The sequence below is a fragment of the Entelurus aequoreus genome, linkage group LG24 (assembly GCF_033978785.1).
Source record: "Entelurus aequoreus isolate RoL-2023_Sb linkage group LG24, RoL_Eaeq_v1.1, whole genome shotgun sequence".
In the NCBI taxonomy this organism is placed as follows: Eukaryota; Metazoa; Chordata; class Actinopteri; order Syngnathiformes; family Syngnathidae; genus Entelurus; species Entelurus aequoreus.
Window position 1 is genome coordinate 18,472,310 of NC_084754.1, and position 13,228 is coordinate 18,485,537.

At 37.8% G+C, this 13,228-nt stretch overlaps 1 protein-coding gene across 1 annotated transcript in view; it reads left to right on the top strand.

Annotated features, from left to right (window-relative positions):
* The window catches only part of pamr1b (peptidase domain containing associated with muscle regeneration 1b), an 88,350-nt gene that overhangs the window by 36,073 nt on the left and 39,049 nt on the right, over positions 1–13,228 (top strand). The window contains exon 2 of the mRNA XM_062035513.1: positions 4,061–4,237. Within this exon, the coding sequence (XP_061891497.1) occupies positions 4,108–4,237 (130 nt within the window). The 5' untranslated portion in view covers positions 4,061–4,107. The remainder of the gene's footprint in view (positions 1–4,060; positions 4,238–13,228) is intronic.

Consider the following 13,228-nt stretch of genomic DNA (forward strand, 5'->3'; position numbering starts at 1 on the left):
GACACACCGCGAGTATGTTTGCCAAACATGCTGGTGACATTTAGTCATCCAACAAAAAGAAAGCTGTCAAAAACTCTGAGTCGCCAACCACGAAGTGACCATCTGGCCACCCTGTCGGTTTAAAGCATAAACAAAAACTGCCAAAAACCATAACCACAGATAACAAAGTACACAATGTTATAGTATAGAAAGCCTTTTTTTCCGTACCTGATATTACATTTTCACTGCACGGACGGAATTGGTTGATAAAGGTGCTCTAAGGTGCTCTCTTGCCTGTTTTAAAAGATATATTTTAGTGACATCTTTTGAGATCTTTGTTAATGTGGTCAAATTAAGTTCAAGCATCCTCTGTCCCATAGTCTGACCAACTGACAAATAACATGATAGATGACCAGTTAATACATTTTTCTAGTAACGAGTAATTTCAATTATTACTTTTACGTAGGCTACAACTCCATTACCGTTACATATGATGTAATGTGGCATGCTACTTTTGACAAGACAGCTTTAGAAAACCAGCAAATTCACTTTAGAAAGTACTGTAGTTCTTTTTAAGTAGAAGCGGCGCACACACACACACACACACACACACACACACACACACACACACACACACACACACACACACACACACACACACACACACACACACACACACACACACACACACACACACACACACACTCACGCACACTCTACTACTAATACGGTGAATAATAAAGTGACAATCATCAACAATAATAATCTTACAATATCCCGTTTGTGGACAAGGAGAGACCCTACCTTTGGCCCCGTTTACACTGCACACCAAATCTGATTTTTTTGCCCTCGAGTGACACAGATCGGATATTTTTTTTTGCCAGTCCAAACGCTCCAAAGTCCTTTTGGCATCAGATTCAGGCCACATCCAGTGGTAGTCCAGAATGCGATTGGAATCCGATATTTTTAAATGTGACTTCAGTCTAAACGCAGTGCAACCCGAATCTGACTTTTTCGTCAGGTTTGGGCGAGAAAGTCACAGTCTCCAGCAGAAGCGGACCACATTTTCGGGGCATCACTTGTCAATAGTGCGCAAATATTAGGCTATATGTAATATATGAATATATTTTTTGATTCTGAAGAAATTGCGATTGTTGAAAGACCAGAATTGACGCTGTGGCGTATTTGCTTACATGTCAGTTGAAAAATCCAATCTGTAGATCCACACTGATGTCCGTGTCTCCTCTACTTAACAGCTATAAAAAGATTACATCCCTCCCAAATATATTACACTGTATACATTCATTCACACATTATAATACTTACTATTTATTTTCACATAAAAATCACTCATTTTAAGGTGTTGCAACTTTTAAATTCCTTGTGTTGCGACCATTCAACTTCCTTTGTTTTCACTTTATGGAAGGGTGCATGCAAGTGATGTTGAGGTCTGTGCGCGTTTACACTGGAGTCTGATAAAGCAGTCAGCTAGAAAAAATCTGATTTTGGCCACTCCTGCAGTATAAACGTAGTCATTGACACTCGCTCAATCACTTTATTTACTATTAGTGAAAACATTCCACAGGTGCTACCAACAACAATCTACATCCAGTCCATTGACTACCCATGCTGAAATGAGTGCGCCCTCGCTAATGTCAGGCTCCATTTGCCAACAGGCAAATGCCTTTTATTTATTATTATTATTATTAAAACATTTTTTGTCCTGTCCAGCCACTCAGGAAAATCATATTGTTGATGTAGATGCCCATATCGGCTGTACACATTAACTTTACAAAAGATAAGTGTGGGATACTTCTCTTGTTGCTTTATTTGTATTTGACTTTATTAAATGGATTTATATTATTATTTGGTGCAGCCGGAAGGCACCGCCTTTTAAAGGGCCGCACTCACACACTCTTCTCTCATGAAAAATCTCTTGACTGCATACACCGGATGTACTGTATATGAAAGTTAAAAAACTAACACATTATTTACTTTTCTCACTAATTAAGTACATATTTTAAAGAATAATTCAGTTAGTAATTTAATTACCTTTATTGGAAATGTAACAAGTAACTGTTGTCAATTACCTTTTAAAGTAATTTTCCTAACACTGTAAATGAGACACCTGCTTTCTATCCTGCCATTATGGCGATGCCGGGATGTGTCTCCTGCAGCTCTATACATTAAGTTACTGTATTTATGGGACTATAAGGCGCACTTAAAATCATTTCATTTTCTCAAAACTCGACAGTGCGCCTTATAACCCGGTGTGCCTAATGTACAGAATAATTATGGTTTTGCTTACCGACCTCAAAGCTATTTTATTTGGTACATGGTGAAATAAGTGTAACCAGTAGATGGCAGTCACACATAAGAGATACATGTAGACTGCAATATGACTCAAGTAAACAACACCAAAATTGTATACATTCCATTGAAAATATAGAACATTATTTTCAAAAATCTATCAGAATGTTTTAGTACGACTTTGGTAAGCTATGAAGCCACACCGCTTGATGGATTGTACTGTGCTTCCACATACAAGTATTATTATGGTGTATGTGTACGGTAAGACATATTATCTGGCGTTTTGTTTTGCAATATTATGGAAAAACAACTTTTCTTACCTTCTGGTACCTGCTGATCTGTATTTGGGATCTGCATAAGTCCTGAAAATGTGCACGCATCCGCTTTTGTAGTCCGTGGCGACACCGTAGTCGATAAGCTTCTTCTTTTTCTCTATCTTCTTGTTATGGGACATTCATCCTCCTCTGTTGCCATTTCTAATATAAAGTAGTGTAACATTCTTACTTATATCTGTCAGTAAACTCGCCATGAATGCGCTAAAGCATCCCGGTGCAGTGAGTTGACATTATTCACCCAAGGAACTTTAGTTATTAGAGAGTTCCGGTCGGACGGTCTTTCACAGGACACATTTCTGGCGTTGTTATTGCACTAGTGAGCCATGGATGAGGAGATGCTGCTCCGTTATTGATTTAAGTAAAGTCTGATTGTCATTAAAACAGTTACCTCCATCTTTTGACACTTCTACCACTCCCGTCCTTGCACACAACAAAGATGACGGGGAGAAGACGCTGCCAAAGGTGAGCCACGTAAATAAGACCGCCCACAAAACGGCGCATCCAGAAGTGACGGTCAAAAAGAGGCTTGAAGATGATCTGTAAAACATAATCTATGCAACATTTTGACCAAAGAACCACCATTACATGTTATGGAGACCACAAGAAAGTGTTTTACATTTAGAAAAAAATAAATAATAATATGACCCGTTTAATGCGCCCTATAATCCGGTACGCCTTTTGTATGAACATAGACCTGACTAGACCCGCTCATCGGCAGTGCGCCTTATAATCCGGTGCGCCCTATGGCCCGGAAAATACGGTAGTCCAAAAGAGATCTTCCGCTTGCATCTACTTTTGTAAAAAAAAAAAAAAAATGAATGTCTGTTTTTAATGTGAAAAGGAATATAAGTCCAGAACTGAAATGATGAGCTAAATGCTGGCAGAACTCTCTGCCAAGTTCGAAAGTGCTGCATCTGTTAACGCTTCTTTTGCCACAAGGAATTTCCACTTCTCAGTTTCAGCACCTAAATTCACTAATGCATAATCTCGCAAAATGCTCAAAGGGTGTGCGTGTGTGTTTTTATTTAACCCATTTAAACAGAAATAAAATCAAACATTAGCGCATTGTAATTCACCAGATTCCATTTTTTTTTTTTTTTTTTTAACTTTCCTACTGCTGCCTGTTGCTTGATTAATTAAGTTTTAGCAGAATGCAAACACAGAGATGACGACCTGCTGTGAGACTTGTGATTCTAAAAGAGGAGCTAGAGGCCATATGGCTGCAGAAATAACCAAAGCACCAGTAGGCAGACGCTCCCACAAACACAGGATGAGCAAACACAGCATCCCTCTGCGGACATTAAAGCAAGTCTGCTCACACAAATATTACATCTTTCCTCCTATTCACCCACTCTAATCTTTCACTCTATTTGTGTACACATTTGTACGTAGATATATATTTTTACAGTGTCAGTCTGAAGTATTATCTTTTTTAGATTACAGGTATTTGTACAACGACTGCCCCGGTCCTGAGTGGAACGCTATGTGTTCGGGCTGTTGTGAGTATGATGTGATCCGCTGCAAATGCCCCCTGCAGGGGACTTCGGTGGGCTATTCTGTGCCCTGCTGCCGCAACGCCATCAACGAGTGTGACCCCTGCATCATCCATCCAGGTACGCCATTAGGAATGAGTATCAAATTGGATACTTTTATAGGCAAATTTAATCGGTACTACTGGGTATCTATTCACATACACCCAAACAGTGCAAATTCTACCATATAATACTTGCAAATGAGATTCAGAAATGTAATAAACAACAAGATATAACAACCTTGCAACACACTTATCACAATCAGCACACAAACACAAAACTACCGAACATTGGTAAAAGTGGTACCGTTGAGTATTGATTCTCAGGTATCATGAATTGGTACTGAATCGGTTCTAATGTGTAAGGTACCCTTCGTATACGCCATGTATAAAAAGTGTCATTTTGCTATAATTGATTGATTGCTTAGGTGATTTTTTTGTGTGGAAATAATTGTTTAGTAACTGTGTCTTACAGCAATTGAGGTACAACTAAATGCAATGCTTAGCTGCTACCAGCAGAGGTGCTGCTGTTTCATTTAATGCATCCATCCATTTATCCATACATCCATTTTCTATCGCTTGTCCCTCTCTGAGTCGCGGGGGGTGCTGGAGCCTATCTCAGCTGCTAATGCAGTGACTCGCAATTACTTTTCTGTCATGTCCCTCGACTGCAACCCTAGACTTTATAAGAATGTAAAGAGAGTAAGTGTAGTTTACAAAGTTAGCACACAGACTAAATAGGCTAGCGTGCTAGTAGCATGTCACCATAACTGTTTAATGTGGAAAATGTGGAAAATTATTATTGGAATACAAACATCTATATAAAGTAGGGGTTCTCAAAACATCACATTCATATCTTAATTGTGATTCTTTTTTAACACGATTCTAAACAGATCAATAATTTTTGAGAGTTGACATTTACATTTTCAATACAACATTGTTTAGACCATCTCTGCGCTTACTTGCATGTATACGCCAGGAACCAAGAGAAGGTTTTGTAACCTGTCGTAGGTCAATAAAGAGTTTTGAAAAGGTTTTATATGTTTTTTATTCCAAAGAATAAATTGCCCAAATTGTTTCGATTCTGAAGATAATCGGCACCCCAGGAATCAGAATCGGATGGTGAATTGTAGTAAGATTACAACCCCCAATATACAAATATATGTCCAAAATATAATATGAGAATAATATTTAGGGTAAAATCCCACTAGACAATGCATAGCAGGCCTTAAAATAAGATACTATTCACAATACAGTAAACAAATTTCCGCAAAGTAGGATTTTTATTAATAAATTGAATATTTTCATTGTTATAGCATTAAATAATGACCTTCTAAATTAGATATTTTTAACATAATTAGAGCCCTATATACATGAAGTAATACCCATATAGTCACCTTTACACTCGTCTCACCCAATATAGTAGCTTTGAGTGTGTTCTACTGCGATTACAGTACTCATCGGTCGCCTGGAGGATCCGTCAAGCTTCTTTGCTATGGCAGTCGCCCGGCCATTAAAACATATTAAAACATAGCCACAATGTATAAATACTTGGGTAATTCCTCTATGTTAGAACTGGGTGTGCTAAGACCATGTGCGTAAATTGTTCTGTCAAAATTTGGTCAACTTCACAGTGACAGCTATGAACATTTGCTGTGTTGTTAGCATTACGTTGTCATTCCACATTGTTTATGCCAAAAGCTCACCAATGTCATGTGGAGCTGATAATGTCGAAGACGCAGTGCATCAACAAAGTTCATCTCCACGTAGCAGTCTTGTAAGCATTCATTGACGCGCCAAGTCCTGGAACGTCTTGCGTCTCGTCTTTTGATATCGTTCACGTCAAAGTTTCATCAGTGTGGAAATGTGGTATTGATGAAGCAAGAAGTGAAGATTAAGTAAATTAACAAGTTATTCTGTCAAAAGTTGGTCACAGTGGTGGTCACAGTGAGGATACAGTAGCAGCAAGATTGGCCGCCGTGTTTTGGTTAGCATTGTTCACTCTTAACCCGGCAACAGAAGTCCTGCTTGGTTGAATATCTGTATCGATCGCCACAACCCTATAATTCAAAATAGGACAAATACTGCACTGTAATACATATAAGACATGAATAAGATTTATTTTAACACCTAATTTACAGCATCAGTTTATATCCAAAAATCACAAAGCCAAGCAAAATCACAGTACACTGTGCCACGCTTATTGATAATATTTTTACCAATGAGTTTGACAATAACACTACAAGTGGTCTACTTATAACCGACCTTAGTGATCATCTGCCAGTTTTTACAATATATGATGGACACTACAAGAAGAACATGGAAGACAAAAGGACATTTCGAAGACTGTGCACAGAGAAGAGGATGACTGCTTTCAAATTGAGCTACAAAAGCAAGATTGGGACAATGTGTACAAGGAAAAAGAGGTTGATGAAGCATATGCACATGTCTTAAACAAGTTCATAATACTTTATGACAAACATTGTCCATGGATACAACTCAGTAATAAACAGAGAAAGAATAATCAACCATGGATGACAAAAGGACTAAAAAATGCTTGTAAGAAGAAGAATACACTATATAGAGAATTTATAGCACAAAGAACTATAGAGGCAGAAATTAAGTACAAAAAGTATAAAAACAAGTTAACAGACATACTACGATCATGTAGAAAAGAATATTACAGTGAATTATTGGACAGGAACAAAAATAATATGAGAGCAACATGGGGCATCCTCAATAGCATTATTAAAAATGGCACAAAGAGGGACTACCCTCAATACTTTTTAGATGGAAATAAAAAAAATGACAACATAAAGGAAGTAGTTGAAAGCTTCAATAATTATTTTGTAAATATTGGACCAAAATTGGAAGAAAGGATTCCAGACCCAGTTCCAATTGAGGACTATAATGATACCATAGAGCGAAATCCCAACTCCATGTTCCTCAGTAATGTGACACAGGAGGAAATAGTTACAATCGTGAAAAAATGTAAATCTAAGACTTCAACTGATTGTAATGGAATTGATATGGAAACGATAAAAAAGGTTGTAGAAGAGATCTCAGGACCATTAATGTATATTAGTAACCTATCATTTCAAACAGGTACATTTCCAAACAAAATGAAAATAGCTAAAGTTGCACCAATTTATAAGACTGGAGATAAACATCAATTTACAAATTATAGACCTGTTTCTTTACTTCCACAATTTTCTAAAATCATTGAAAAACTGTTTGATAACAGATTAGAGAGTTTAATAAATAAAAATAGAATACTTGAAGAGAACCAATATGGATACAGAGCTAATTTCTCAACTTCAATGACTTTAATTGAAATTACAAAAGAAATTACCAATGCAATAGACAGTAAAAAATGTGCAGCAGCAGTTTTTATGGATCTAACTAAAGCATTTGACACAATTAATCACAATATTTTAATCAAAAAACTAGAACGATATGGCATCAGAGGGTTAGTCTTAAACTGGATAAGAAGTTATCTAACGAACAGGAAACAATATATGAAGCTAGGCGAACACATGTCTACAACGCTAAATATATCCTGTGGTGTACCTCAGGGATCAATATTAGGACCTAAATTATTCAATCTCTATATAAATGACATTTGTAAAGTCACAAAAGATTTAAAGTTAGTATTATTTGCGGATGATACAACAGCGTTTTGTTCAGGAGAGAACACACAGGAGATAATACAAATAATAACAGAAGAAATTAACACATTAAAAAGATGGTTTGACAAAAAAAGACTATCGTTGAATCTCAGTAAAACTAAAATAATGCTATTTGGTAACAGTAGAAGAGAAAGTCAAACACAAATACAAATAGACGGAATAGAAATTGAAAGAGTAAATGAAACCAACTCTCTAGGTATAATGATTGATGATAAATTGAACTGGAAATCTCACGTAAAAAATATACAACATAAAGTAGCAAGAAACACGTCAATAATGAATAAAGCAAAACATGTTCTAGACAAAAAATCACTTCATATTCTCTACTGCTCACTAGTGTTACCATATCTGAGTTACTGTGTAGAAATATGGGGAAATAATTACAAAAGTACACTTCATTCATTAACGGTGTTACAAAAAAGATCAGTTAGAATAATACATAATGATGGATATAGAGAACATACAAACCCTTTATTTATTGAATCAAAGATACTGAAATTCCACGACATAGTGAATTTGCAAACAGCTAAAATTATGCACAAAGCAAACTATAACCTGCTACCCAAGAATATACAACAATTCTTCTCAACAAAGGAGGAGAAATATAATCTTAGAGAAAAATGTAATTTAAAACATTTGTACGCACGTACAACACTTAAGACCTTCAGTATATCAATATGTGGAATTAAATTATGGAATGGATTAAGCAAAGCAATCAAACAATGTACTAATATGATACACTTCAAGAAACTCTTCAAACTTAAAGTGTTTACAAAGTACAAAGAAGAAGAACCATGACAAACATTCTCAATTTATTTCATCCATCCATTCATTCATTCTTAAAGTTATCTTACTTATCTCATTATATGAAATATGACTTTCTTCACCAATTATTATTATTAAATTCTTATTATTATTTATTTATTTATTTTTATTGTGATTACCTATGGAGTTTATTGTGAATAAATTGAGAACAGGAAGTGAATAAAAAAGTTTCAGCAACTGTTATGTAAAGAAAAGGGGTAGGATTAAATAAGCTCTGCTTCTTCCTACTCCTTTTCGAACATGTTGAGAAGAGAAACTGGAAATTCTGATGTATCATGTTGTATGTTTGCATGTTCGAAATAAACTCAAACTCTAACTCTAACTCTAATTTTGGCCAAAAAATATGTGGAATACGCTTTTTAAAAAATCTGCAAAATAGTGAAGTTACATTATTTGAAGCGCAACAATTATCTGATTATTATTTTCGCACAGTGGTTTAAGAAAGTATAGTCCATTAGGAAATAAATAAAACAGAAAAATGTGATATTGTGTAAAAGCATATGTATCCCATCCAACACCGTACAAGCCAGGGGTATCGTCGTAGTCGTTTGATTCGTGTGAAAGTGGCGGGCAAACCATTTCGCCACCGGTGTGATTGCCTGCCAAAAATTGATTTCCTTTGCGGGAGCGCGCACCGCTCGCTAAACCTGCATTGCTTGGCTTCGTCTGTCCACAGCGGTTTACTAGGTGTAGGACAAACACTTCATCTTTGTGGTTATTGTACCAGTGAGTTTTTTGTGGCTTTCTATGGCTCGTATGGTTCCGGTGCCACTTCCTGTTTTCACAACTTGTGATTGGATACTCACTTGGGACTCCCAATCACAGCGTTAGGTAGGGATGATGTTCGAAAACCGGTTCTCCCGATGCTTCGATAAGAAAAGAACCGATTCCATGCATTCAAATCCCTTTTTGAGAACCGGTTCCTGTTATCGAAGCCACTATACCATATTTTTGCGACCATAGGGCGCACCGTATTAAAAGGCGCTGTGTCAGTTACGGGTGCTATTTCTGTATTTAAGGCATACATAAGGTGCAGCGTATTTTTGGGCGCAGGCATGGTTAAACATACCCTAGCTTAAAACATACGCTAGCATGCATGGACGCTGTTTTAAAAAGGCAGCAGGAGCAAAGCGGAGTTCGGTTGTACTTTATTGAAGTATTTATCAATGTACTCACATTATTTTTTGATCAATCCTCATCCACAAATCCATCAAAGTCCTCATCTTCTGTGTCCGAAATGAACACGCCAGATTCCCTCTCGTCATTTTCAAAGTCTGTCTCGTTGTCCATTAGCATAGCAAGCTAGCACAACAGTAAAAGCCGACTTCTCTTGCCTCGTTGTGCTTATCGATTCGCTACCGTGCTAGTCCCCTTCTTCTCTACAGTGTGCTTCACCGGGATGTTGAAAGTGAGCAGCACCTCGTCCATGTTGGTGATGTGTTTGTCGGCAATTTTTTTAATTTACAACGCACATAGCAGCACTTTATGCTTACTGGGGGCATGCCTTTAGCGTCCTCTCTCACCTGAAACCTTCACCCCTTTAACTTCCGCATGCTGTCCTCAGTCACGTACGCTTTTCCTCCATATAAACAGCGTGCCGGCCCAGTCACATAACATCTATGGCTTTTGGAACTCAGTGCATACACAACAACCTATCTGGATTTGATAAGAGATTCGATAAGGAATCGGTCCGATAAGAGGATTCGATAATGGCATCGACATCGATAATTTCTTAACGAACATCATCCATAGCGTAAGGCCTGACTCACAACAACTCGTGATCTGATTGGCTATCGCAATTCTCTATCACCTCTGTGTCCGTTCACTTACAGTGCATTGTTGATTCTGAAGGCTCGGGGCAGATTTGGTACAGCATGGCAACATAAGCTAGCTGAATTCTGATTGGATACAAACTCTCAACTAAAAACAACAGCATTGGAAGGAGTATAATATGACTTGAAGAGAATATGATTATGTTTAGATATTTAGGGGAAGAATATAAAAAAATTACTTTTATCTTTAATCATGATCATAATTTCCGGTTATGTTAGGCCAGCAGAGAAGGCCTTTCTGGCCCTGACGGCACACCACTGGGTATTTATCTTTCAGAAACAGAGTGGTGGTTCCAGCTGCAATGGCGCCCAGTGCGAGGCCCCACTTGTGTGCATTTGGCCAAGAAGTCTGAGTAAGATAAACAATTATGAGTCTGTGGAATTTTAAGGTTCCTCCTACATCCCTCACTGATTGATTGATTGATTAGAAGGTGTGTCCAATTGTAATTCTTCTTAGTGTACTTTAAAGAATGCATCCAAAAGTGCCAACCATCCAACTCTGGCTAAAAACAAATATTATACAATGGAAACTGGATTTTTCAACAGTTTATCATTGGAGATACTTTAATTTGGCTATTCTGTAGCACAGCATTAGTCATTTAAGACACTTTGAAAATAAGCTAAACTTAACAGTGTACTCACATAAGTCAGACTGAGTCAATGCACCATGACCAGCTGTTTGACTTGTGAGTTGCATGTTTTAATGCAAAAAAAAAAGAAAGAGAGAGACTGAGAAGCTTTGTGATTGTAGACAGCTTCAACATCGAGTTCAGTCTTTCAGGACTGCCTGCCATGTTCTTGGCTCATCCCCAAGAGCTGTCTGCCTCCTTGCCTGCCCTTTACACCGCAGAGAGACGAATAAGTGTGATGGAAAACCTGAAAAACAACTTCATTATGTCTGATCTCATTTGCTTCCAGGGCAACCTCACATCACAACATCTCTTCACGTATGAATCTTTACTGGTGAATAGGAGTCAGTGTGTTTATATTTTATCTCACACAGAAGGAACATACTTTTTTATACAGGCGCTTATTTCACTTTATAGCTAAAGTTTTGTTTTTTTCTCCATGTTGTTTTCTAAACTACTATTTTCCCCCAGAATATCAAGTTTTTTTGACATAGCATTAATGCACTCACTTTTATAGAGGAAAACAGATGTTTGGAATTAGGATGGCTAACTTGTGTTTAACTGTAAAGCCCTCAAAAATACTAATAGTCTTAAATCCCCATGTGTGTCCGCATTTGCTGTTTAAATTAGAATCTGGGATATTTTGACCTCTAGCCCCTCAATTGATTAAGCAGCCGTTTGAGTGTCGGGAAAACATAATGGTTTAGCATTAAATAGCAGCGGGAGATGAGTGTAAAATATTTAACAAGGTTTATTTAAAAGAAGGAAGGAATGATGTCCAAGTACGGTCTGGGTCATTTGTATATTGTGGCGTTTATTGTTTTTTTGTTTTTTTTTATGGGGGGTTGGCCCACAGTGCATTCTGAAAAAAACAATTAAAAGAGAAAACGGGGGGGAAAAAACCAGCAACATTTTAAAAGCTTAAAGGGGTACTGCACTTTTTTGGGAATTTTGCCTATCGTTCACAATCATTATGAGAGACAAGAACACACGTCTTTTTATTTTTAGGATTCTATCAATCAATCAATCAATCAATCAAAGTTTATTTATATAGCCCTAAATCACGAGTGTCTCAAAGGGCTGCACAAGCCACAACGACATCCTCGGCTCAGATCCCACATCAGGGCAAGAAAAAACTCAACCCAATGGGATGACAATGAGAAACCTTGGAGGGGAACGCAGATGTGGGACCCCACCCCCCGGGCGACTGGTGCAATGGACGTCGAGTGGACCTAGCATAATAATGTGAGAGTCCAGTCCATAGTGGATCTAACATAATAGTGTGAGATTCCAGTCCATAGTGAGGCCAGCAGGAGATCATCTCGAGTGGAGACAGGTCAGCAGCGCAGAGACGTCCCCAACTGATGCACAGATGAGTGGTCCACCCTGGGTCCCGACTTTGGACAGCCAGCGCCTCACCTGTGGTCGCCGAATCTGTGCCCCCCCTCTCCACAAAAGAAAGGGTGCAGAGCAAAAAAGAGATGGCAGATCAACTGGTTTAAAAGGGGGGTCTATTTAAAGGCGAGAGTATACAAATTCTAAAGATAAAAAAAAACTAAAATGTTTGCACGATACAGCTAATGGGAGTCACCATTGTAGCCTTCAAAGTCCTCTAAAACAACTTCAAAACCCTCCATCACTGCAAGTATATATATAATGTAGTAACAGACACGTTCGAACAATATGTAATATGTTTAATATTGACCGTATTTTGGACATTTTAAGCATTACCGGGACTTATTTCCTTGGCGCATTTATTTCGGCGCTCATAGCAACTCACTTCCGACTTCCGGCAACAAATGTGTCTTCCTACGTCCGGAAACAAACACGAGTGTTTCTAATCGTGGCAGACTTGGTAATAGAGGATGAAGATGGATATTTTTTGGACAAATGAGTATTCACTACCTTATCTTTTTGAACCTGAATATACAGAGGATGAACGGCTGGTTATAGAATCTTAGCAAGCGTGAAGAGAGGGTAAAACGCTGGAGCAGACGAAAGCCGAGAGAGTCAGGACCGGCGTGACTTGATGGTGTAAATGTGGAGTATGGAGCCAAGCTATGCCAACAGAAATTTAGTGCTTACCAAAAATCAACAA